This window comes from Cibotium barometz, chromosome 32 (genome assembly GCF_041138505.1).
Source record: "Cibotium barometz isolate CiBa-2024 chromosome 32, ASM4113850v1, whole genome shotgun sequence".
Lineage (NCBI taxonomy): Eukaryota > Viridiplantae > Streptophyta > Polypodiopsida > Cyatheales > Cibotiaceae > Cibotium > Cibotium barometz.
In genome coordinates, this window is record NC_141077.1 from 36,845,211 (window position 1) to 36,872,835 (window position 27,625).

The window sequence follows — 27,625 nt, forward strand, 5'->3', positions numbered from 1 at the left end:
TTAATATACAAAAAAATTATTAATAAGGATATTATTAAAAACCCCTTGAATGTACGTACTATAGGTAGTGTTTACATAGTGGACCCCCGGGAGTGTACCTCAATATTTTTTGTCCTTGCATATGGAACATTGGGTTCCTTGCGAACTGTAAGCTGTTAAGATTGTCATTATATATGACAACCTTCCTATCGACATGTAACCCCAAATTAACAAGTAACTTGCGGAGCCGAGCTACCTCACATTGTAATAAACCACAATCTCATACACAATCAAACTTCAAGAACTCGAGAATAGAAGAAGAACAGATATGAGATATATTGAATTCCAAGTCCCGAATATAAACATCACTCTTACAAAGAGCTCGACCTCCCGTCCACCCCCCGAGCAACCAATTCATGTACATGTATATTGTCAATCACACTCTCACTCTCAATATCAATCACAATCACAATCACACTCTCACTCTCACCCTCAATATCAATCACAATCACAATCACACTCTCACTCTCAACCACAATCTTTATCTTCTGCTTTTTCAATCTTTCCATCGTCACACACAAGAACAACCCTTTGAATATATAGACTGTGTGTGTGTGTGTGTGTGTGTGTGTGTGGGTCATGAAAAGCCACGCCGTACTTTTAAAAAAAGCGTCTTTCGAAAATAACCTCTTTTTCTCATGCACGAAAATGGCTCCAAAAATAGTGATTTTTCATGCACGTCCAAAATCGGTGGTCAACCTACAAGATAGCCACAAAACATGCAAAACCAACGAAAAGTGCATATTTGGAAAGATTGGTAAAGTTAAGGTTAGGAAACACGCTCGAAAAACAACCCTTTTGCGAGGCTCATATCTCCTAAACGGTTACGAATATGGACATGCTTGTGAGAGGACTAAATATTCTCCTCGACAATCTATACAATCATCGTGAGACACTCCCAGGAAGATTTGGACCAGAAGACCCCCAAAATCCCGTGAATCTAAATTTTCTAGAGTAAAAAATGTATAATTGAACAATTGACAATTTTTGAGACACCAAACGCAACCTAAAATCAATGAACCACAAAAAATACAAAGAGGCAATCTTTTTCTACAACATGAAAGCTAAAATTCATGCATACAAAACTTTTCCTAAATCACAATCTAGCCTACTACAAAATGAGCTACAAGAGGAGTCCCTGGCAAGGTCTAGAGAGAGAATGTAAAAATACAATCTTACCAAAATTTGTTGGTACATCTAAAATGATCTAAAACACAATTTCAAACACTAACTACATGCACGATACAAAAAATTATTATTATGAAAAAATATGGCCTATTACACATGGTGCCATCGTAGCATCCCTGTGTTGATAATGCAATTGTGGGTTGCTTCTTGCTGCTCCATGTCATAGCAACACTCCCAAGTGAGATTACACATCCACTAGGTAGATCTCTTGTCTGAGATACTACCTGCCCAATCAGCACACCTGTGTACACCAGTATCATAAAATAGGACTCTACATCAGTAGCTCCCATAATAAACCAACCTCATAAAATAGTACATAATCAATAATGACCGTCAATTAATGCAATGTGCATCGTACACCATCCAAATGAGGTTTCTGAGGTACTAGCATAAATGGGCTCTCAAGCCAAGCTATGTAGTTCAAATCTGGCCTAGTGATCATCATGTAAATCAAGCTCTCCACTATCTTCCTATACATAGTGGGATTAATCTCCAACACATAGCCTACATTTACACTCATTTTGCCATTTACATAGAGAGAGGTCTAAAATCAGCCATACCATACTTTGAAATCATATACAAAGCCTATTGTCACAGCGATAACCATATACCCTGAGGCGCCCTAATTACCTCAAAGCCCAAGAAATATCACATCAAATTTCATCTTGAGGAGACCCTTTACATTCTTAAAATCTTCTTCAGTGTCAAATTTTATTTTGAGGGGAATGATTCAATTAGGTACAATACACTAGCATGGTTTTTGGGATCTTGATGCTTGGAAAAAAAAATCACATGGTTCCCTAAAAGTTCAAGGCATAATTGTTGTTTCATTGATAGCTTCTTGGAAAAAGGCTTGTGCTGCACACATTTGGGCTGGTAGGATTAGATACTATTTGCCTGATGCAAATGTCTTTTGGAGTCTTTTTATAAAAAAAAACCACCTGCTTTCATGTTAGGTTATGCTTGGCAAGTACTTTTTCAAAAAAGGAGTACATAAGATTTCCCAAATGCTCTACTCTAAGGGAACTTTTCTCTTTATTTGCCATCAAAAGAAGATACCAAAGGGGTATAGTATACAAGATCCCATGGCATAAGTTATGCATTGTAGTGTTTAATTTGACAGTACCTCTGATAGCAAACTTAGCTAATAGATTCAGAGATTTGCAAATGCCTCATGTACACAAATGAATTGTTGGACTACTCAAACTAGTGACTTTTCTCAAGGATAGGATCTTTGTGATGGAAAGATGAAATAGGTTTTGGAAGTTTTACAAGAACAATGAGTGGTGATGTAAGAAAATCTCATAGATCTAGTCTTCACAATTGGATTTTAAAGAAAAGGTTTTCCTGGGAGGGTAATCATAGGTTCTCTTCCTCTATGTTGTACCTTGAAACATAGAGGGTTCATAAATGGCAACTCTACACCAGATGTAATAAAGGACAAAACTCTGAGACATGATGCTTGGTGTAGTGCCACTATCAAAGAATGATTGAATCAACTTGTATGTATTATTCCCCTTCCCCTTGGGTCTGGTGTTGTTCGTGTTTATGTGGTTTTTTGTTTCAAGATTCTTGCTAGTGGTGCCCCCTTTGTTTTTTGTTGTTGTTTCCAAGATTTCTTGGTGGCTTGCTATAGAGGTGCCTTTGATTTACCAACCACCCCATAGCATGATTGAGGTCCATGCCATGGTCAAGGGATGCATCATGCTATGCACTCATTTGGCTACTCATTCCCTGCATTATTGGGGGCTCATCTTGGAGATTTGTGGCATGCCTGATTTGGCCACCCAAACTATGATGCTTTACATCCAGCTTCTTGCGAGAAAATGGTAGAAGGTCAAATCAATAAGGAAACAAAGCATGTAGAGAAGGATTTGCCAGTGCATGAGTAAGCCTTGCGTTGATTCTAGTTCTTTTTCAATCAACCTTTTGACCACTTTAAAAGGATGCTTCTCATCCATTCTTGACATGCACCTTGCAAGCTCTTTCTGTCTGTCTTGTTGTCACTTCTCCTCAATATAAAAAAAGGCACCTCAAGTCTAGACAATTGTACAAAAAGTATTCTTCCCTCGTCCTTTTGCTCTTGAGATCTCACTATACCCAACTTGCTCTTTTCCAAAAAAATGCACTCCCAAAATGATTCCTGAGAGAATTTTTGAGCTTGGGCTCTGCTTGTGCATTGGCCTTTGTATGTGAACTTCTAAAGAGGACCCCTTAAAAAATTTTCTACTTGCGGATGGTTTGGTAGCTTTGTTATTAGCCGACACCAACTGAAAACTAGCTTTGGGTCATTAGTAAGCTTGCAAATTTGTTCTTTAACCATCTATTAAAATGCTTTCCTACCCATTTCACTAGCACTATCTTTTTGCCAAAACTTAGTGGCATGATTTATCTCTTTTAAAAGAAATTATTTTGTGCTTTTTTTAATCTTGTGAGATGATTCAATCCACTAATCCCTCAAACATTTCATTGTCTTTAAAATCCATAAAAGCTTCCTCACTTTCACAATGTGCTTTGTAATTTCAACATGACATTCTTTCTCATACATGGTTCACTCTTTCTCTTGAAAATAAAAATCTAGGCCTCCAAGCCCAATGCAAATTCACTCTTTCTCTTGAAAATCAAATTTCTAGGCCTCCAAGCCTAGTGCAAAGATTCATAAAGAGGCCAACCAAGAGAGCATCAACTTGATAAAACAAAGTTCTTTTCTTGTTGAAGAATCAAACTCCACACCTCCAATACCCACATTTTTCAACTTGACAATTGTTGTACATAAAGAAATAGTTTAGTTGTAGCCTCCTTCGACACTTAATCCACAAAGAAAGGGGCTAGATCATCATGGCATTCTTTCAATTCAAAGTGCATAATCAAAATAGCCATAAATTGCATTAGCTTGCAACTTGCTAATCACATCACCTTTGCAAACGAGAGCATGTACATTCCTTGCAATAGAGACTACTGCATCATGCATACTCAAGGCATCAAACTCTAGGGCAAGCTTTGCATAGTACTTGCATTCACCTAATTATAGCAATATTTGTTCTTCCACATGATGAAAGCCACATGCATCCTATCCATGAGTCTTTAGTACCAAAGAAAGCATTTTGGCAACTTGCACACTTGCAATTGTATTTGAGTTCAATGCTAAAATGTCAATGATAGCTCTTACTTGTGAACAAACATAGAAGAGTCTTGAGTTTATCTTGGATTGAGAGACTTGACCTTCCAACCCCTTAGGCTTCACATGGCAAAGTCCAGGCAATTATTCAAAGAGCATTTCAACTTGAGATTTGAGTCCTTCTCTTAGCTTTCCTTGAATAATGTCTAAAGCTCCGCATAAGCGTGTACTACATGCTATTGGTGCAGTTTTTTTCTTGGGCCAAAGGACTAGAATTGTCTTGTGATACCAATATTGATCAAAAGGGCTAGACAATCTCCCAAAGTTCTCATGCTCGTCTTCATTTGCATACCCATCAAAGAGCTTCTCTTTATCCACCAAAATTCAAATGAATCATTAACACATATTGAATTTGGAAGATTTACTTCTCAATTATCCATTCCCATCTATTTGTGAGTGTAAAATTCCTCGTAGTCATGAACTTCAAAAGATGTATGCTTGGTTAAGATGCACAAACGAACCTCAAGGGCATGTTATAGGGAAGCATTGCTATTGAATCTATCAACAAGCTTTGCTACTAAAGATTCCCTTCCCTTAGTAGTGTTTTTGGTGTTGGAGAATGTGCAATTCTAAGGGACTTGAGCATTTTAGACAGTCATGAAAAGGATATCACTAACGCTACCTTGCACAAGGAGTTTGAGATGACTGACATGGTCTTACTCGTTTTTAGGATTGGAAATGTGGCAGACTCGCAGGGGGATCTTTGTCTCCCAATAGTGGTATGTGAAGGAGTTATTGGAAGCTTTTAGGATGGAAGACTGCAAGCCCATCTCCTCTTCTATGAACCCAAACACGAAGTTTTCAGCTCATGAGGATAGTGAGCTAGTGGATGCTTTGTTGTACCAAAAGCTTTTGTGTCATGTCAATGAAGAGCCCTAGCCCAATGGTCATTGTCTGCACTTGTTGCAATCAGCAAATCTTGATTAATCATCATCGTTTCTACTCTCTCTCTCTCTCCCTCTCTCTCTCTCTCTCTCTCTCTCCATGTATTTGTGTTTTCATCAACAATCATCATTTTCGCTACCATTTCTGACATAGGGCTCTGCGTTGGTGCATATTGATGTCCATTGACATTTATGATTGTCCATTGATGCATGTAAGGATATCCATTGTTTCATAAGTCTAACCATTGACCCATATTGCTAACCATTGATGCAGATGACTATCCATTGATGCTTATGGTCGTTCATTGGTGCATATGGCTATATATTGGTGCCCATGGTTACTGTCTATTGATACACATGGTTGTTTATTGACACATATGGTTGTCCATTGATGCATACAGGTGTCCATTAGTGTATATCAATTTCCATTGATGCATATGGCTATACATTGATGCATAAGGCTATCCATAGGTCCATATTAATGTGCATTGTGCATATGATTTTCCATTGGTGCATATGGGTGTCCATTTACACAAGGTTGGTGATACATTGCTAAAATCTATGGGGCCATGGACAAAATGATTGAGCATATCCATGTGCTTGAGACATATAAGCAACAGCTTGAAGAGTTAGAGGAGCTTGCAATTAGTGGGTGGAATCATCAATATATGTTTCCCCTCCATGCAGTAGCCTTTGTACAAGATCGCTCTGCCTATGTAGACAATGGAAATCCTAATGCAACTTATGCTTCTTGCTTACCATATGACTCATGCTTTCACCAACAAGGGAACTTGCATCACAGGTTGATTTTACTAAATGTTGTCTTTCTAATGTCATTCTCATGTCTTTCTACCTACTTGTCTATCTATCTATGTAACTATCCATACATACGAACATACAAAAGTCTATCCATCCATTTTTATATCTATCTTTCTATCTATTTATCTATCTATCTTTTTATATGTCTATGTATTTGTCTATCTATGTCTCTATCTATCTATCTTTTTATCTGTCTATGTATTTGTCTATCTATGTCTCTATATATCTATCTTTCTATCTACCTATCCATCTAGTCATGGATGCATACATACATACATAATTATATCTATCCATTGGTCCATTTGCCTATCTATCTAAGTCTTTATACATCTATCTTTCTACCTACCATTCGTATATACATAAATACAAATATCTATCTTGAATTCTAGGGTATCATAGGATAAAATAATATTTCTAGAAAACTAAAATATTTCATACTTTCTAACAACAGAAATAAATTAAAACTATTGAATGAAATTGACGAAATAAATTTTAAATACCTCTGAGCTTTCACCTTCCTTGCTCCCACGGGCTTCCCCCTGCCCTCATGCATGGTGTCTCCTCGTCCATGTGTAGTGGCCGCTCTGACCACCGGTTTTTGCTTCAGCTTATTAATTAATGGCATCTTGGATTATGTATATGGAGGCTAAAATTACAAAACATTACACATACAAAATTACGAAACAAAGATGCATAATTGACTCTCTATTCCTTCTACATATATTTTCTCGGTGTACACCCTGTGTATACTACAACGATTAGCGCATAAATAATCATCAAGATCGAGAAACAAAGAGTCATCTACAATCTGACATGCCTTTTGAGATCTTATTCCTAAGGTAAAAGTACTAAAGTTATGTTGGGTTAATCGAACCTCAACCCTTTAAGAATGTTTTACCCGACCCTCAACATAGTAGACTCGAAGATTGAAACTTACGAATGTAGGAGACACTTGTTTTAGTAAAATTCTATTTCTCACAAATCATAGCAACAAGAGTCTATAAATTGATCATTCAACACCCATGGATCTTAGATCATGAAAACATGTTATGGGATATGAATAAGTTGTTTAAAATGGTGAAAAAAAAACTTTGTAGAAAGTATGGAAAAGTAAATTATCATTAAAAAGCAAGTATTTTTCTAGAGATGTATTACAGGAGTACTCCCTGTTGGTATAACATTGGCCAAAAGAAAGATTACTACTACTTAATGCCCAAGGTGCTCATGTTCTAACGAGACCATTCAACACTTGCTATGGTGATGTATTGACACCCAGGAATTCTTCGATAGTTTGTGTGTTTGACTACCAGGTTTCCTGGTACACATTTCACCAGGAACTTTTGGATCTTTGGTAGATATGAGAGAAGACTCGAGAATGGAACTTTTTTTGGAATGGACAAGATTTGAGGCTCTCTGGTCACTTTGGATTCCATGCAATCGACTGGTTTTCTAGTCACCCTTGATTGACAAGTATTATTACTTTCGTCAATCATTGCACCAATCCTTATATGACTGCCAATCAGCTACAATAGCTAGATCAGATACATCTAGATTTGTTTTTCCACGCTTTTTAGTTTTGTGAATTGATGAGAAACACTCTCATGAGGGTGCTTCTCTCTATACAGTAAAGTAATAGAATATTGGTTTTACAAAAAAAGTAAAAGAAAAAAAAAATCTACTAAAGACCCAATGGGCATATGAGACCAAAGTGATACAATAATGTCCATGGCATATCTCATCATAAAACTGTAAACAAAATAGAAACAAAACAAACTCACTGGATTGATACAAAATGGTCCATGAAAATCTCATCATAGAATACTAAGATATGAGGGGAGCATTAGCCCCCAATGAATGGTATACCACTCTCCAAGATATCAAGCATGTGGCTAATGAGTATGGCCGAAAGGTCTCCCTTAGCTACGTCAGGTGGAAAGGTAGCTCAATGGCAATGGAGCATGTCCTGGATTTGGAGCTAATGAGGGGATCGTGTGGCCAAGGTTTGGTAGGGTTGAGAGTGTCGAGCACATTGGAATGCAAGGCCCGATCTAAGGTAACTCCTCTCAGGAAGTCGGGTCCGCAAGATTCACTGTATGGGTATACACCTCCTCCTGGGTCCGTAAGAAGTTGATGATGGTTGGCTGATGAGAGATGCGTAGAGGTGGCTAGGGCCGAAGCTCTCCCAAAGAAAGTGTCCCGGTGTCTCAAAAGCTCGAGAAGGAAGAGTATTAGGAAACGTTGGTCCGAGAAGTCAGTGATCCTGGAGAGTGGGCCAAATTTCTCATGGAATAGACAGTGAAACTTTTGGTAGATCTCATAGTATACCCAAGAGCAACATATGTAATGCTCTATCTCAATCTCTACATGGCATAATCGATAGATCCTCTCGTCTCTCTAGGTCTCCTTTTGAGCTCCCCGACCCTGAACACGCGCTTAGCTCTTCTTGTCTCCACTTTAAGGTGGTGGGATGAAACCCATATCTGGCCAATCACAATCCGCATTGCATGGGATGTGTGAACCCTCAAGTAGCTTGGCTTCTGGATGAATCCATCCTCACAGAGGGTGAGGAAGTGATTATCTATAGAACTGCATCTTTGATGGGAGCTTTGAAGGTGTGATCCATGTGCTGTGGGTGTAGAGGTGGAGAAGATACAATTAGACAATCCGGTTGGTGTCCTCATGAGAGCCAAAAAAAAGGGGACTCATGAAGCAGTGGGAGGCGGTCCATGCGAAGCCCATATCTTGGGAACTAAGTGGAAACTCGGGCATACTATACTCTAGGGTGGCCCTTGAGTGCTAGGTGTCTCGAGGACTCCAAGATAAGCCTCGAGTACCAGTGGGGATCCATGTGACTGATGTGATGAAGGTATGTGATTGTTTGGAAGAGTGCATCCACTACCATCACGGTTGCAACAAACTCTCCTTAGATAATCTGGTGTGGGACTGATGGTTTGTTGTGGATCATACTGAAGAGCATAATAACCTGAGGCTTCTCAAATTGCTGCTAATCCTCATAGGTAAATTTGATCCCTAGAAGGCTAGTCCATAAATCAAGGTGGTGTGACGAGCCAACCCTTTGTTGTGGGCTTCTGGAAAGGTGCCTGGAAGTACTCCCGCTCAAGTAAGCTCAAGGCTACTTATCCCCATGGCACTCTAACATGTGTTGTGAGAAGCATGGTAAAGCGGGCCATTGAAAGTGACATTGAGGTAGACATAGGATGAGAGACTCTCCATAGGAAAGGTTTGTATGTGAGGCTAAATCTGGATGTGAAGGGACAGAAGGTATTGAAGACCATTAGCTTGGTTTTACCAAGGTTACAGTGAGATCCTGCTAAGTGACTGTAAGGCATCTAAATGTCTTTGAAGCCCCTTAGCCAAACCTAAAAGGAGGACGATGTCAACTACATAAAGTAGTAGGGGGATCAATATGCCTACTAGTGTGGGACCAACCCCAACTCCTATCTCCTTTAGACATTGTAAGAGATGGGCTCATGGTACAATATTAAAAGATTTGCAAAAATCCACAAAGTTGTAGTAAATCATCTGATGGTGTGCTCTACCCTCCTCGATGATGGCACAAAAGGTAGTGGCTCCTCCGAAAGCCTTTTTGTCCTGAGGCTCTGCATCCCTGTCTCTTTGCAAATGAATTGAGCTTTGCCTCTAACACCAATATATAGAGTTTGGCCAATGTGTGGCCAATCATGATCGTCCTGTAATTATTAAGATCAAGTGAATCTTTGGTTTTGAGGATGTGGGTGATCGTGTTAGGGAACCAATAGGGTGGAAATACTTCACAAGGGACTCTATTAAACATGTCGGCTAGTAGGGCCGCTAAGGTATCATCAGCATGTGAGATGTGGCACTGTATCCCTAGTGATCTTGGGCCCACCCATTACGTAGTCTACGGATGGTCTTGAGGACCATGCCCTTTGTGAGAAAGGTGGAGGTGGTGGTTTGGTGGTGGGGGTAGAGATGGCTCATGGGGGATATGGTAGAGGGAGCATGCATAGGAGTGCCATGTGTCTAGTAATTTGAGATGGGGCGTGGTGGCCAAGGGACGGGCGGTTTGCAAGTAAGAGTGAAAGAGAGGTAGGCATGGTTAGCTTCAAAGGGGGGTGGCGGGATGGAGAATTTGGGGGACAAGGTGTGCCAAAGCTAGAGAGCCCATAAGTAATCCATGGTGTTGGTACTGCTTGAGTAAGGGAAGGAGGTGAGGGCATCGGAGGATGGCAAACGAGATGTATCAGGACATCCCGTTGTATATGACAAGATCATGTGTAGCTCCCAGCTCTAAGAAAAGTCTCCCATACACTGTGACCTCCTCACGGTCCTATGATGATCTATGTAACCTCGTGGTCAATGATGTCCAACTCCTGTTGTTTGATAGGGTCATCCAGATCAAGTAGTGGGAACTGTTGACTCCCCTGTCTTAGCGTTGCAGTCCTTGAGCAGGAGGACTTCTCCAGCTGTGAGAACTCCATAACATCCCCATATAATGGTAAGTACGATGACTCGCCATGCTATGCGGTGTGAGGGGAGTGGGTCTAAAATGGACAAATACCCCTCCTAAGCCACGTACTCCTCCTGATGTGTGTGCCTCGCTTCGGAAAGCTAACTCCCACTCATACCCAACTATGTATGGTAAACTTCTCTCAAGGCTTTGATGAGTCTCTGTATAGAAAATGGCATCCTTGCCAGTGAGAATCTCCATCAAACCTCCTAGATTCAACCATAGGGTGCTATTGCAATTCCATACTGCTACCCTCAGGTGTTTGGTCCCTAGTTAGGACGACGGTCAATGATAATGATCTTGCCATCTCTGTAGACAGCCCACTTGCCTGCTCTACCGGCCTCATGAACCATAACCATCACCCCACATTGGTGCACCACATGTGCTGGGGTGAGATCATCCCCCACGTACACCTTGTGTGCCCTTGAGGGCAACCCATCTGTCTAAAAAGGCCTATCTATTGGTGGCATCAAGGAATATGATGATGCGGGGCTACTCTCGTGTCATATCCTTCCCTATGCTCCATGTATGCAAAGAGGGGGGGGTGGTCCTGCCCACTCCCATCATCTGGCAAAGCATCGTGGCACCTGCTTTGGGGGAAGCCCCCACTTGTAGTCCCCGCACTCGCACATGGAGGGCCCTGTCCTTCTTGCATTTCTCCTCCTCGAGAGTCGTCTCATGTACAATGCTTTGTGGGGGTTTGTGCTTCTTCACCACCTCCACCCATTCTTTCTTGGTGGTCTTCAATTCTTCTCAACTTCTCACTCACAACCTTCACATGCCCCACATTTGTCCTTACACCCTTCTGTATATTCGATTCCCCTTCCTCCACTATATGGTCCTTGACAGTAGCCTTTACGGCTTCCATTTTTGCCCAAAGTTCGCCTATCACTGGGGTAGCCTCTAGTGTTGCCAGTAATTGCATCTTTGTCTCTTTTATCGTCCGAATCTCCTCCCCTTTGTGGTTCACCTTTGCCTCCAGTTCTTCAATCTTGTTATTCTTGGCTTGTAATTCCTTACGGAGGCCTTCCAACTTCTTTTCATGTTGGTTCAGGACCCTTTCCAACACCTTCTGCTAGGTCACCAATGCCTTTCTGGTCCATAGTCTTGATGTATGCCTCTAGCTCTTGTAGGTTCATTCTAGCTATTCTCCCTAGTCGCCACCTTGGGGACTTGAGCAAGGTGGGCGGATAAAGGAGGCGTAGGAGGGACGCACTGCACAACAGCAAGACAACACAACGAACAGGGAGCATTGCGCATGACAATGCAAGATGCAATGCAACAGGAACAACCCACAGCAGCACGACATGAGGTTGAACATGGCACAACACATAGGGCAGGGAGAACTGCAGGCACCAACACAGAAAAGGGGGGGTGCAAATAGCGTACGTACAGTGTGAGCAGCAAGGTGGCCACTAGTGCGCAATGCAAAGAGAGAGAGGAGAGAGAGAGAGAGAGATTAAACGTCTTCACAAGAACATAGGTCTATGAGACATAAGGGATTACAAATGTTGACAAAAAAATGTTGCCTAACTAAATCCCCAAGGCTTAGGGACTTAGAAGGGGGGGGGGAGAGAGAGAGAGAGATTAAACATCTTTGAAAGACCCAAAGGGTCTATGAGACCAAACAAAATGTTACAATGGTACCATGAGGTAACATTGTCATGTAAAGGAAAAAAACATAGACAACTATCCACATGCACAATGATGATGATAGCAGTCTCTAGATACATGGAAAAGCATACATTAACATGCCACTATAGTACATAGTTATAAACTCCACAAGAGAGGGAGGGAGAGAGAGAGAGTGTGTGTGTGTGTTCTATTAATGTCTACAAAAGACCAAAGGATCTATGAGACCAAAAGTGTTACAATGTGTCCTTGCGGTGACAAAAACATGGAAACAAACATGAGTTTTGTTTTTTAAAACCACGGCTAGAGTTGAGAAGGCGGAGGAGCATTACAATAGCTTCGTTAAGTAAACCATATCACGGAAAAATAAAATGAAACAACTAGCTACACATGATAATGATCATGTGAAGAGAGAGAGAGAGAGAGAGAGAGAGAGAGAGGCTTTTTTATGTCATAGAAACGATCCCAAGAGACCAAAACGATCAAACATAGGACGTGTTGAATATCAATTCCATGAACTAACCACATTTGGGCAACAAAAGGGTTAGCCCATTTTGTTTATTTACCCACACCCCCGAGAGAGAGAGAGAGAGAGAGTAATATTAACATCTACAAAAGACCCAAAGTGATACAATGATGCCATGGATATACTAAGCCATGGAAAAAATAGCTGAAACAAAAGGAAAAACGATTATCACTAGTGTGTATGGATGTGATTTCAGCATGTGACCCTATACAAGAGAAACTAGCCATGATAAACTAATAATGATGTCCTCCTTAGCCAATACGGGAGAAACTAGCCATGATAAACTAATAATGATGCCCTCCCATTTTTCTTATTTACCCACACCCCCGAGAGAGAGAGAGAGAGAGAGAGAGAGAGAGAGAGAGTAATATTAACATCTACAAAAGACCCAAAGTGATACAATGATGCCATGGATATACTAAGCCATGGAAAAAATAGCTGAAACAAAAGGAAAAACGATTATCACTTATGTGTATGGATGTGATTTCAGCATTGTGACCCTATACGGGAGAAACTAGCCATGATAAACTAATAATGATGGCCTCCTTAGCCAGTACGGATCTCATGGTTGAGAGAGTATTTGTCCTCTGTGATGGAACCATATCATGGCGTCGACGAAGCACCTCTTGGATCCACATGCGTTTGGTGGAGGGTCATGATGCTCTGGATCGGGAACGTTTGGCCTACAAAATAGATCGAGCTCTATCATTGAGGACCCCTCTAGGGTGGAGGATTAGATCGCTAGTGTGGACAGAGGACGGACCTCTAGAAAAAAGAAAGAAAGAAAGTTGTATTAACGTCTTCAAAAGGCCAAAATGACCTATGAGACCAAAAGATTACATCATATCCATGAGGTACATCATCCAGGGTCCAAAATAGTAATAAAGAAAGATACCCAAAATCTAGAACTATAAAATCTGATCTAGGTACATGAGCAGAGAGCTCTCATATCACCCTAATACATCCCTCATGGGCTGCTGTGACATGGTGCTCAAGGTGGTAAAACTAAGGTGGCGTGAGAAGGTCCTGTGATGATGGGAGATGATGGCCCAGATCCTCCTGTGGTGGCGTGGCTGTGGGCCATGGGGTCTAGGGCGTTGAGCTCTGCATAACTTAGTGGCTCTGTGGAGTGTCACACCTCTCGGTCGAGCTCTTGCATTAGCCTATGGTCCATGTATGATGGGTGGATCGGCCCTCAGAGTGCTGGTATAGAAGAAGTCGGTGAGAGAGCTCTGTACTGGTCCTCGAGCAAGTACAGCTAATCTGGATCTCACTAAGGACTCCCTGTGTCTACGGATCTCTAGAAGAAAAAGTCCCAAGCATCTCTAATCCGGGAAGTCCATGATCCTGGAAAGTGGTCCAAACCCAGCTTGGAAGAGGTAGTGGAACCTCCCCCGAATCTCATAGTATACAGGGCATCGGCATATGTAATGATCCTCTGTCTCGGGCTCTGTGTGACAGAGTTGGCATATCCTGTCCTTTGGTGCGGCCGCCCTGGGCCCATATCTGGCAGTCTCCACTCTCAGCTGGTGGGACGAGGTGCGGATCTGGCCGATCGCACATTTCACCCCAAATGATAGGTGTGTGTCCATGTAGCGTGGGCGGATGATGAAACCATCCTCTGTCAGGCATAGGAGGTGATCTCTGTAGAAGGCCATCTTCGCCCCCAATGGACGACTAGGTGAACTCCATGTCCTCTGAGTATCCAGTCTGACAATGTCCTTCCTGATAACCCTATTCCACTCAGTGCGGCTGAGAGCAAATGATGGGGCCTCTATGCTGTACTGGAATGGGGGGAGTGCCTTCATCTGCATACTATGCATGCCAAACCAAGTGCCTGCCTGTGCATACTAGCACTCTGTATCTCCCTCAAGTGTCAGCTGTCTCGAGGACTCCAGGGCTAGCCGGGGGTATCTATCAAGTGGAAGCTCCCATAGCCTGTGCCAGTATGTCACTGTTTGGAATAGAGCCTCTGTCACTATCGGTGCAGTCCCCATCTCTACCCACACAATCTCACTCCAGGGCTAGCCGGGGGTATCTATCAAGTGGAAGCACCCATAGCCTGTGCCAGTATGTCACTGTCTAGAATAGAGCCTCTATCACTATCAGTGCAGCCCCCATCTCTATCCTTTGGTGCGGCCGCCCTGGGCCCATATCTGGCAATCTCCACTCTCAGCTAGTGGGACGAGGTGCGGATTTGGCCGATCGCACATTTCACCCCAAAGGATAGGTGTGTGTCCATGTAGCGTGGGCAGATGATGAAACCATCCTCTGTCAGGCATAGGAGGTGATCTTTGTAGAAGGCCATCTTCGCCCCCAGTGGACGACTAGGTGAACTCCATGCCCTCTGAGTATCCAATCTGACAATGTCCTTCCTGATAACCCTATTCCGCTCAGTGCGGCTGAGAGCAAATGACGGGGCCTCTATGCTGTATTGGAATGGGGGGAGTGCATCCATCTGCATGATGTGCATGCCAAACCAAGTGCCTACCTGTGCATACCAGCACTCTGTATCTCCCCCAAGTGTCAGCTGTCTCGAGGACTCCAGGGCTATCCGGGGGTATCTATCAAGTGGAAGCTCCCATAGCCTGTGCCAATATGTCACTGTCTGGAATAAAGCCTCTGTCACTATCGGTGCAGCCCCCATCTCTACCTGCACAATCTCATGTGGCACTGATGGCTTACTCCTTATCATGCGTGAGATCATCGCCAATAGGGGCCTCTCCATCGGCTTCCACCCATCATATACCTCCTCTCTATCTGTCTTGGCCGGCTCTCTCCTGTCTCCTCCTGTGGTATAAGCTAGGACCCTAGATGGGGGCACCATACAGGAGTGCAGGTGTAACTAGAGTATCAATGTACAACTGTCAATGTCTTCTAGATGCCCAGAAAAAAAAGGACAAAATGAACATGAAATAAACTATGAAAGTATTGAGCTAGTGGGGGGGTGTGATGGATGGAGCACTACTGCTAGAGGCTCAATATGCAACCTATATGCGCAGGGTATACAAGAATGCAATGCGGATCTATCTAGCTCCAACCAGTACCGTAATGGGGGTGTAATATGTGATACATAGGCGATGGCGAGGCAAAAATACCTCGGAGCATGATCTCCGGGTCTGAGTGTAAGTGAGCTAGCCGCTCCTAGATATGGTGCTAATGTCGAGCCCGTATCTCTGTGATCTCCCTCTAATGTAGTCTGGGAGTCTGGTAGCCTGGTGCTCTCGGTCTCCGTTTGGCTCGGAGGTCCGCAGCGCGCTAAAGTGTAACCCTCTCCTATGTCAGGGTAGGCACTGAGATAGATCTCTGGAAGAAATCAGTGAGCTGGAGCTGTTGCCCACCTCTCCATGTGGTATGAGTCCATAGCAGTGTCTCTCTGTGGCGCTGTGTCTCTAGCAAGAACTAGCCAAATCTACGCTGGTCTACGGACTCCATGATCTGGCGGAGTGAGGGATGTCCACTGAAGATGGTGGTGTATCTCTCTCTAATGACACTATATGCTCTGCATCTGCATACATAATGTTCCTCACTCTCAACCTCCTCCTAGCATAGTCTACATATCCTCTCTGCTCTGGGGATCCGTGCTGCCCTACCTGCCTCAATCTCAAGCTGGTGTGATGACACTCTGCGCTGGCCAATCACCACTTGGGCACTGTGAGGCATGTACACATCCATGTATCCAGGTCTCTGTATGAATCCATCCGCTGAGATACGCATAAACTGATCTCTGTAGTATAGCATCTTCGGCGGTAGAGGTTGACTGGGTGTAATCCAAGTCTCTTGAGTGTATCACTGCCATAAATCCTGCCGAAGGACTCTGTTCCTCTCACTGTGAGAGAGCTGGATGTGTGGTGCATGTATATCATACTGGAAAGGTGGCAGGTGATCTATGTTAAGACCATGCTGAGTGAGCCACTGTATCATCTGTGAATACCATGATCTCCTATCTCCACTCTCTGTGAGCTACCTAGACGCCTCAAAAGCTCTATGTGAGAGTCGATCTGATGGCATATCTCTGATCCTCTGTATGAAGCAGATCATCTGGAAGAGGGCCTCTACTAGCATAGGAGGTGCAGCAAACTCCGTCTGGACAATGTCATGTGGGATGGAGGGTTTGTTGCGGATCATCCGTGAGGACCGAAGGTTGGTCTTGGTGGGAAGAGGTCAACTCCGATCATCCCGGAAGTGGAGGAGGCTCTCGCCCATGGTCTTGCAAGCTATGTCCATATAGGCGAACGGGTGGAGCAGGGGCGGATAAAGTGAGAGCTCACCTCTTGCATGAGCCTGGTCATGAGGTCCGATTTTGTGATCAGGTCACACCGGAGACGAGAAGGAGGCTTCTTGAACGTGTTGCCGCACATGAGGCCTTGCTTTCAAGAAGGAGAGTGCCGCATGTGGCCGTGGATCCCACAACACTAGTGAGGCCATCCCAAGGTTCGGCATCCCCATGTGCATCCACTTCATCGGCACCCCCGCGGGCGCATCACCCGCCCCACAAGAACGGGCCCCAACACCATCCTTCTCCATGCCGACCGCATCCACACACTCACGCCGGCAAAGTACTCTTGAGGGTAGTTGGGACCCCAAGAAGAAGGAAGAGGTGGATACGGCCATAGCCCGCTTCTTCTTTCATGGCCACATTGCTTTCCATGCTGCCAGAGGTGGATATGGCCATAGCCCGCTTCTTCTTTTCTTTCATGGCCACATTGCTTTCCATGCTGCCAGGTAATCAAGAATTAAGATGTCTAGCTTAAGATCTATCATTTTACAATGTTCCTCTTACAAGTTACTTAAACTTTGAACTTTGAAGTTGATCGGTTATTAAATTATTCATTTTTTGTGGATAGATCGGACTACTTCAAGGTCATGGTGAAGAAGATAGGGGAGTATGGTCCAAACTATACGCCCCCATCATCGGAGTCCTTGCGCACCATATTGCTAGAGAAGGAGAAGAGGCTTGTGGAGCAAGCAACAGAAAACACGAAGCAACAATGGGCAAGGAATGGAGTGTCCTTGATAGCCGATGGATGGAGTGATACGTGGAAGAGGTCCATCAATGGCCTTGTTGCATATTCCCGCGGTGAGATGTACTTCATCGCCTCACATGATGCTTCAGGGACCGGGAAGAGTGCTGATGTGCTAGCAGCAAAGTGTGCTAGTGGCATAGAGATCATTGGCCCAGACCTAGTTGTGGGCTTTGTTGCTGATGGGGAGGCTTCAAACAGGGCAGCCGGAGCGATCATTGAGAGCATGTACCCCAACATCACCGTGTCATTTTGCATGGCACATTACTTAAATAATCTCTTGAAGGATATTGGGGACTTGCCATGGATCCGGCCTATCATCCAAGTGAGCAGCCAAATAGTGACATTTGTCACAAACCATCAGTTCCTACGCCATGAATTCTCCAAAAAATCTAGCCGTCAGCTCCTCAAATACTCAAATACAAGCTTTGCCTACAACTTCTTGATGCTCCACCGATTGAAAGAGTGTAGTGGTGCATTGAGACAGTTGTTCATTAGTGACGAGTTCACTTCTTCACCATTGGCTTCCACTGAGACAGGAGTCCTATGCAAGGAAAAAGCAGAGAGCACTGATTTTTGGGAAAAAGTGAAGTGCATTGATGCTATGGTTCAGCCTATTGTCCACTTGATGAGGCTTGTGGATGGTATGAAGCCATGCATCGGCAAGGTATATGAGGCTATGGACAGCATGATAGAGAAGCTGAGGGATTTGGAGCTAGATGAGGACAGGTACGAGGAGATCCGTGCCCTATGTGTGCGTAGGTGGAGCTCCTACTCCTCTCCTTTGCATGCAGCAGCCTATGTGGTGGACCTTGAGTTTCAGGGTAAAGGGCAAGAAAGTGACGCAGAGGTGAGCAAGCTATGGAGACTTGTCTTGACTCGACTTGTGCCTGACCCAAATGTTGGGCGGAAGATCCGTGACGAATTGTCCAGGTATAGGAGCTTTCAGAGCTCTTATGGAGACATGGATGCATAGGATGATCGCTTCAAAGTTGGGGCTGCTTTGTGGAGGAAAGATTTTGGTTCGGATGGACCTGAGCTTCAGTATCTAGCCATCCGCATTCTCAGCCAGGCAGTGAGTTCCTCTTGCCTAGAGCAACTTTGGAGCTCATACAGTCACATTGCATCGAAGAAGAGGAACCGTCTTGGGGTGGAACGGGCAAATGATCTAGTCTTTGTGAGTGCAGACTTGCGAATGCTTTGCAAGAGTGCAACTGCAAAGGCTGATGCATTTACCGAGTGGGAGATGTCTCAAGATGATGAGGAGTTGGAGGAGCAAGTGGAGGACATCTCTATGGAGCCTGCACGCATTGCAAGGACCCATGATCGTGAGGCCAGCACTTCACATGCCCCTTGAGGCTTTTTGACATATGTACTACTCTAGTGATAGTCTCTTTTTTGTATGCCACTTACGTGGTTAGGGCCTAGGCCTTTGCCCTTGTCTTTTGCTTTAGCCTTTGGCGACTGGGTCCTGGGCGCCCAATCTCCTTTTTTGTAACACCCATTTTTTTGCTAGTATGACTTAATATTGATGCTTTGGAAGTGTTAAGTGACTTTGTTTTAGTATTGTTAAGTTTCTTAAATGAGTGCTTACTTAAAATTGCATATTTTGTATGCCGTCCCCCGTTCCTCGTCCCGGTTCCCAGGAATCCCCGTCCCCGTTCCCCGTCCCATGTTACTATGTGATGAGTATGTAAGAGACTTGGATATTGCTTTTGCTCAAGTGCGGACAGCCATTGAGAGCATGAGAATCTGAGGCCTCTCTATCTGAGACCATGTGGAGGTGGCGAGCCTAGGTGCCCATACTGCTGCAGCATAAATCAAAGTAGGGGTGATTAGTGTGTCAAACAACCACCCCTTTGTGTAGGGCTCCTGGAAGTGTGCCTGGTGACACTGTCTCTCTAGCATGGCCAGAGCTGCATACCCTCGTGTGAGTCTATCCCTGGCTGCTTGTGCCATAGTAAATCTTCCTGGCGGAGTCGTAAATGTAATCCCCAAGTACACATGAGAGTCTACCACCTCTACCTGTCCTCCTGCTAGTGTAAAGATGGCGTGTCGTCGAACCGGCCCTAAGGTGTGGAAAATCATGGCCTTGGTTTTCCCAAGGTTCACTGTAAGCCCCCTCTGTGTGCAGAGGTCATCGAGTGCATGGAGATGGTGCTGTAGTCCCATCCGCGACTCAGAGACCAGAATAATATCATCTGCATATAGCATAATGTGGTACCTAAGATGTCTACCCCGTCCCCACCACCGTGACCAATGAAGTCAGCCACCTCATCGATGTATAGCCCAAATAGTGTAGGAGAGAGTGGGCATCCTTGCTTCACACCTATGGTGCTAGCAATAACATCAGATAGCCCCCTCGGGGCATCGTATGCGCCCGAAGACCTGCTCATATAAAGCATAGATGCCCCAAACCATCTCTGATGGGATCCCCAATGACTGTAGGCGGCGCTGGAAGAGTCGCTCGTGAGAGTGTTGTCATTGATCTCCCCTTCTGCCTTCTCGGTGTTCTTGATGGCTACCAGTTCCACTTTCAATGCACTCACCTCCTCCTTGAGTGCCGTGTTCTCTTGTTCAAGGTCCGTGACCCGTGCTTCGAGGGCCATGATGTGCCGGTGTAGTTTGTTCTCCACCTCATTGAGGTTGGAATCGGATGTCTTCTTGTTCTCCTTGATTAGTGCCTTCATTGCCGTCTCGAGGGCCTCGAGCTTCTCTTGGAGACTCGGAGCCATTCCGAGAGAGAGAGAGAGAGAGAGAGAGAGAGAGATTAACTAACGGCCACTAAAAATCCAATGGGTCTTTGACTAAAAGTGTTACATATGTTCCATGTATATAAACATGGAAACACAAAAAGGCCTAAGAAAAAGGTCATGTACTACGCAGGTACTACTTGTACAATCAGTACCAAGCTCAATGAAACTAGTGGGGCTCATCATGTGTCCTCCTCTATGTCAGCGAACAAGGAGGCAATGTAAGGGATTGTACTTGATCCTGGAGTACTACACGAGTACTAGGAGCTAGAGAAGACCAATGGTAAAAGAAAAAAAACAACTGATTGACTAATTGATAATAGATACTGAGGAGAGAGAGAGAGAGAGAGAGAGAGAGAGAGAGAGAGAGAGATTAACGTCTACGAGAGGCCAAAGTTGGCCTATGAGACAAAAAATCATACAACTGTGTTCAGAGAGCTGCAACCCAAAGAGTGGTGATTTTGACAGAGCCACAACACGAGACCAAAAGTTTAAATGCTAGGAATGTCCATTCTACATCACGTCCCAGGTGGTATTAATGTGATTTCAAAAAAAAGTACGACTACAAATATCGGGCTATGGTTGCTCATTGGAATGGCATTCAGAGGTTAAAAAATAGATATCACCATGTTCTCAGGAATACTGAAATCTGAAAATAGACTTTCGGTTTGTCACATATCCTGCCACACCAAGGGCTAAAAGGATTGCAAGATTATTACAAAAGATTACAAAACAATGGAATCATTGAGATGTACGTCGTCTTGCCGATAAAAAATGAGGATCATGTGTAGAGGCTGCCTTTTGCTGGAGTATATTCTCAAATATACAAGTTGCAGCTGCACCGCAATATATGGGGTAGCTAACCACATTATGTAGAAGTTGTAATAATCAGAAAGCCTCATACCTGATGCATCTGACTAAGCACTTCGGGAACAACTTACAGCATTTCCTTTATCTTTGGTAGCAAATCTTGTAATACCCCATCAGTTAAACTTGCACAACTCCACTGGCCCTTTAGCAGTTTTGGCCCGAATATACTTTTCGAGTTCACCACCTGGTTTGTATTTGTAATATCCTTTTATGAATCAAGATTCAAGTCAATTCAAGCAAGCAAACACATTCAATATGTGGCGTATGAGGAAACATATCCACTGGCTGCACGCTTATCAACCGGTAAGCTCCACTTATATCAGTACCAGGCTGTATTAAAGCCAAGATGAAGCACAATCAGGTCCAATGATTAAGATGCCAATATTTACTCACAACCCTTGCTGCTTATTTATTAATAATAAAAAAACCACCGCGAACATATGCATGGATTGAACATTAAAGCTGTGTTCTTATAGGAAACATTTAGCCAGAGATTGCATTCACCTTGCATACGTCAGGGACCACATAGGATCATGCAAGGACTTCAATACTTAACCCACAACAAGACTTGCCTAGTACCTATTTTTTATGGGATACAGAGAGCTCCAACCTGTGCATAACCTAGAGCCAATATGATGTAATAGTATTTCCTTCCACCAAAGATATTCTAAGACCTGCCAGTGGGTGTAACCTAGTGGTATGTGTTTGTGACCACAGTCCGGAGTTCAAATCCCTGCGGACTCCCTGGTGGCATCCAGGCCAATTGCAACCGTAATTGTATAATGCCTTCTGGCAGAAGACCAAGCAGAAATCAGGTGTGCACTCAAGTTCCTACTACAGATGGATCTACTCAAGGGAAGAAAAAAAAAGATATTCTAAGACCTACACCATAAGGCAGATGCTTTGGTCCTCTGCTGGACACAAGTCCGGACAATATTGAACCACCTTTGCCCCCAGATGTAGTGCGCTGTGTAAAAATGTGTCTGAAAAGTGAACTTCAGAGAATCGGAGGAAACCCTTTTTTCCACCATCATGAAAGTACAACATCTAGAAACCTTTTCCGAGAGAGAAAGAAAGAAAGAAAGTTGTATTAACGTCTACAAAAGACCAAAATGACCTATGAGACCAAGAGGTTACATCATGTCCATGAAATACATCATCATGGGTACTAAAAATAAAAATCAAAGAAAGTAACAAGAGGTGAAATGTCAGATCTGATCCCAAAACAAAAAGTGTCCAGCTCTCATATCACCCTAAAATATCCCTCATAGGACGCTACAACATGGCACCCAATGTAGTAAAGCTGGGCCGGCAGGAGAAAGCCCTGTGGTGGTGGGAGATGATGGCTCTGATCCTCCTGTACCTGTGGTGGTGGGAGATGATGGCTCTGATCCTCCTGTACTTGTGGTGGTGGCAGATGATGGCTCTGATCCTCCTGTAGTGACGTGGGCGTGGGCAGGGACCTTGGGGTCGGGGGTGCCAAGCTCTGCATAGCTCAATGGCTTTGTCTAGTGTCACTCCTCTCGGCCGAGCTCCTCCATTAGCCTGAAGGTCGGGTGTAGTGGGTGAATCTGCCCTCGTCGCTCTGGTCTGGAAGAAGTCAGTGACAGCTCTTTGTACTGGTCCTCTGACGGGTGCCGTTGGTCTGGGCCGCAAAAGGGACTCTCTGTGTCTGCGAAGCTCCAAGAGGAAAACCCCCGAGCATCTCTGGTCAGGGAAATCCATGATCCTAGAAAGTGGTCCAAATCCATCTCGGAAGAGGCAGGTAAACGTCCCCCTAATCTCATAGTATATTGGGTGTCTGCATACATTGTGGGCCTGTGTCTCAGCCTCTGTCCAACAAAGCTGACATATCCTGTCCTCTGGTGCAGCTGCCCCCGGCCCATATTTGGTTGTCTCCACTCTCAACTGATGGGATGAGGTGCGGATCTGTCCAATCGCACATCGCACCCCAAATGACAAATGTGTGTCCATGTAGCACGGGCATGTGATGAAGCCATCCTATGTCACGCGAAGAAAATGGTCCCTGTAAAAGGCCATCTTCGTCCCAAGGGGCTGGACGGGTGGGTGTCATGTCCTTTCAGTATCCAATCGCACGATGTCCTTCCTGATGACGTTGTTGAGCTCTGTGGCTGAGAGCAAAGGAGGGCGCCTCTATGCTGTACTAGAACAGAGGGAGTGCCTCCATCTGCATGCGATGCATACCAAACCAAGTGCTCACCTAGGCATACCAACAGTGCGTGTCTCTGTCTGGTGGGGTATTTGTTTGGTGGGAGCTCCCGTAATCTGGGCCAGTACGTCACTGTTTGGAAAATAGCCTCTATCACAATTAGTGCAGCCCCTATCCCTGCCCGCACAATCTCGTGTGGCACTGATGGCTTACTTCTAATCATGCGTGAGATCATCATCACTAGCGGCCTCTCCATCGGCTTCCACCCATCATATACATGCTTTGTGTCTGTCTCAGCTGGCTTCTCCCTCCGTCTCCTCCTATGGTATCAACTAGGACCCCAGATGGGAACTCCATATAGTAGTGCGGGTGTGACTAGTGTGTCAAATAGCCAGAGCTTCATCCTCAGCTCCTGAAACTGTATCTATGAGCACTGCCTCTCAAGTGAGCCCAAAGCTGCATAGCTGGGCATCAATCTGGTTTCGGCTGCCTTCCACATAGAGAAACACGGTCCGGTAAAAGTGATCCCAAGGTATACATATGAGGTCACATGCTCCACTCGCTCCCCACTATATGTAAACTGTTGTGCAGATCTGCCTATCCACTGCAGGGAGGTGTTAAAGATCATAACCTTGGTCTTCCCAAGGTTTATGGTGAGATCCCAATCCTCACAAAAGGCTTGTAATGCATCCAAGTGTCTCTAAAGCCCCTCTGGTGAGTCAGACATGATAATATACAAGGCCATATCAAGGCTGAACCTGGCCTCATCCAATGCCCATCAAGTGTCTGCAATGAGCAAACCGCTCTGGAGGCAAACTCTTTGTCAACAGATCAGCCGGGTTGTCATCCGTATGAATCTTAACAAGCTGAATTTGCTTGTTCTCTATCACCTCTCTGATGAAGTGATACTTCACATCCACATGCTTCGTCTTTGCATGAAAGACAGGGTTCTTTGCCAACTGGATGGCACTCTGACTATCACAATGCAACAATGGAATATCCCCTGTATAACCTCTATCACCTCTCTGATGAAGTGATACTTCACATCCACATGCTTCGTCTTTGCATGAAAGACAGGGTTCTTTGCCAACTGGATGGCACTCTGACTATCACAATGCAACAATGGAATATCCCCTGTATAGCCCAAATCAACCACTAACCGAGATAGCCATAATGCCTCCTTGCAAGCCTCTGTGGCTGCAATATACTCGGCCTCTGTAGTAGACAAGGCTGTGCACTTCTGCATCTTGGATATCCATGACACAGCACCTCCTGTGAATGTAAACACATAACCGGTAGTAGACTTCCGGTTATCTGGATGACCGGCATAATCCGAATCCGTGTAACCATGCACTAATGCATCCTGTTTGCCAAAACAAATGCACATATCCTGTGTGCCCTTCAGGTATCTCATGACACCTTTCACTGCTTCCCAATGCTTCTTGCCAGGGTTGGCCATGTATCTACTAACCACTCCCACTGCAAATGCAATGTCCGGCCTAGTAGCAACCATGGCATACATGAGACTGCCACAAGCTGAAGCATACGGAATCTTGGCCATATCAGCCCTACCACTATATCTGACTGTGGGCTGTCCATAGCACTGAGTTTCACATATGGAGACAAAGGAGTACTAGTCTTCTTCCCCCCGTCCATATTGAACCTCTGCAAGACTTTGCCAATGTATTCCTTCTGAGACCAATACAACACATGCTGATTTCTGTCCCGAAGTATCCGCATACCCAAAATGTGATTTGCATCACCCAAATCCTTCATATCAAAGGTTTGATGCAGCCTCTTTTTCAAGGCATCCATCTCTTTACGAGATTTTCCAGCAATCAACATATCATCAACATACAAGATGAGGATCAATAGACTGCCATCCAAAGCTTTCTTGGTGTATAAGCAGTGATCTATGTCACTTCTCCTGAATTTCTGGGATTTCATGAATTTATCAAATTTATGATACCATTCCCTTGGTGCCTGTTTGAGTCCATAAAGACTCTTTTTCAGCTTGCATACAAGCTTCTCCTTTCCACTTACTGCATAACCCTCTGGCTGTTGCATATATATCTCCTCATGGAGATCACCGTGAAGAAAAGCAATCTTCACATCCATCTGAATCAAATCCAGATCATCATGAGCAACCAAAGCTAATACAGCTCTAAGTGTGGTCATTTTGACCACTGGAGAGAAGATCTCATCAAAGTCCACACCATATTCCTACTTGAAGCCCTTAGCCACTAACCTGGCTTTGTATCTTGGCTTTGCATCAGGTGCAACTTTGAGCCTGTAAACCCACTTGCATGGCAAAACCTTCTTGCCTGTAGGCAAATGCACCAACTTCCATGTTCCATTTTTGTGCAGAGAATCCATTTCTGACTTCATGGCACGCTCCCAAAGAGCCTTGTCTACCCTCTGTAAAGCCTCCTTATAACATGAGGGCTCCCCACAGTCAGTGAGCATCAAGTAGTCAACCCCTGGAACAAACCTGTCAGGGGGTCTGGAGGGTCTTGTGGACCTCCGTACCCAATGACCATCATTTGCAGGTTGCTGTCCAGCCTGCATATCACCCATTGGTGGCTCCTGTTCCATGCCATAAGGCTGAAATATCATGCCCGGTATCTCCTCTAACTGTGGAATATCCATAGGGATATCTTCTACCATCTCTGGCTGTCCATTTGGACCATTTTCAGCACCATTGAAGGGCTGTTTTTGCTGCTGTAATGGCTGATTTACAGCCCTTGGTTGTTGTCCATGATGTCCATCATCATCAAAGATGACTCTGCCAGGCTCTTGTTGCCTTGCAGGCTCCTTATACATGCATGTTTCATCAAAAATGACACCATTGCTACGTATAATCTTTCTATTCACGGGATCCCAAAGTCTATACCCCATTTCACCTCTGTCACCATATCCTAGGAATATGCATTTGTGAGACTTAGGATCAAGTTTGGTGCGCATTTCCCTGTGTATGTGCACGTACGCAACGCAACCAAACACTCTCAAGTGCTTGTATGACGGAGGCTTCCCTGTCCATACTTTCTCTGGCACTTTCCTACCAAGCCTCGTGTTAGGTGACCTGTTTATAAGATGAACGGCTGTCATAACAGCTTCAGCCCAAAAACCATGAGGTAACGCAGCATGTGACAACATAGAACGGACCTTCTCCTGAATAGTCCTGTTCATCCTCTCTGCTGTCCCGTTTTGTGGAGGATCATAAGGAGTAGAGAGCTCCCTCTTGATGCCTTTAGCATCACAAAAGTCCTGAAACTGTTTGGACATATACTCTCCACCATTGTCGGAACGCAAAGCCTTCAGTGTTTTGCCAGTTTGATTCTCAACAAGAGCAACAAACTTCTCGAACACTGAGAATGTATCACTCTTCAAACGAAGAGGATAAACCCACACCTTGCGTGTGGCATCATCAATAAAAGACACAAAATATTTTGCCCCTCCCAAAGAAAGCTGAGGCATCTCACATACATCTGTATGCACAAGCTCTAACTGAGCATCTTTCTGTCCAAGAGCTTTCTTGTGGGGGCACTGTAGTTGCCTACCATATATACAATGCTCACAAAACTGAAAACTTGAAAACTTTAGAGAAGGCAAGTAACCAAAACGAGATAATTGCTCCATTCCCTTGACACTCATGTGTCCCAACCGGCTATGCCACATAGAGATTTCCGGCAGCTCGGTTGCATTTACATTAGCATGGTGACAAACACCTGCATGCATGAAGTAAAGAGTGTCCACCTTAGAGCCTCTGGCAACAAACCAGTGAGCCCTTACTAATTTTCCACTTTCCACAACTAAATGTGGTAACATAATCAGCATCATCAAGCTGTCCAGTAGAAAGCAGGTTCTTCTTGATCTCAGGCACATGCCTGACATCATGGAGCATAAGCTGTGAGCCATCTGAAAACACAAGCCTCACATCACCTCTGCCAAGAATCTTGCATGCATGGTTATCACCCAAATCCACGAGTGCATACCATGACCATCTCCTGTAAGAAGTGAATGGGCATCAAG

At 44.3% G+C, this 27,625-nt stretch overlaps 2 protein-coding genes and 1 pseudogene across 2 annotated transcripts in view; 1 reads left to right on the top strand and 2 right to left on the bottom strand.

Annotated features, from left to right (window-relative positions):
- Nucleotides 1-3,978: 3,978 nt before the first annotated feature.
- LOC147620147 (uncharacterized) lies at nucleotides 3,979-17,493 on the bottom strand (annotated as a pseudogene).
- A 149-nt stretch (nucleotides 17,494-17,642) lies between these two features.
- On the top strand, nucleotides 17,643-19,157 carry LOC147620148 (uncharacterized). Its single transcript, XM_086772593.1, has 2 exons — nucleotides 17,643-18,650; nucleotides 18,777-19,157. Exons 1-2 carry the CDS (start codon nucleotides 17,643-17,645, stop codon nucleotides 19,155-19,157), a joined length of 1,389 nt encoding a protein of 462 aa, XP_086628719.1.
- A 1,922-nt stretch (nucleotides 19,158-21,079) lies between these two features.
- LOC147620149 (RNA methyltransferase family protein) overlaps nucleotides 21,080-27,625 on the bottom strand; it is a 71,100-nt gene continuing 64,554 nt past the window's right edge. Inside the window, exon 10 of the mRNA XM_086772346.1 lies at nucleotides 21,080-21,753. Coding sequence (XP_086628472.1) covers nucleotides 21,646-21,753 — 108 coding nt within the window. The 3' untranslated portion in view covers nucleotides 21,080-21,645. The remainder of the gene's footprint in view (nucleotides 21,754-27,625) is intronic.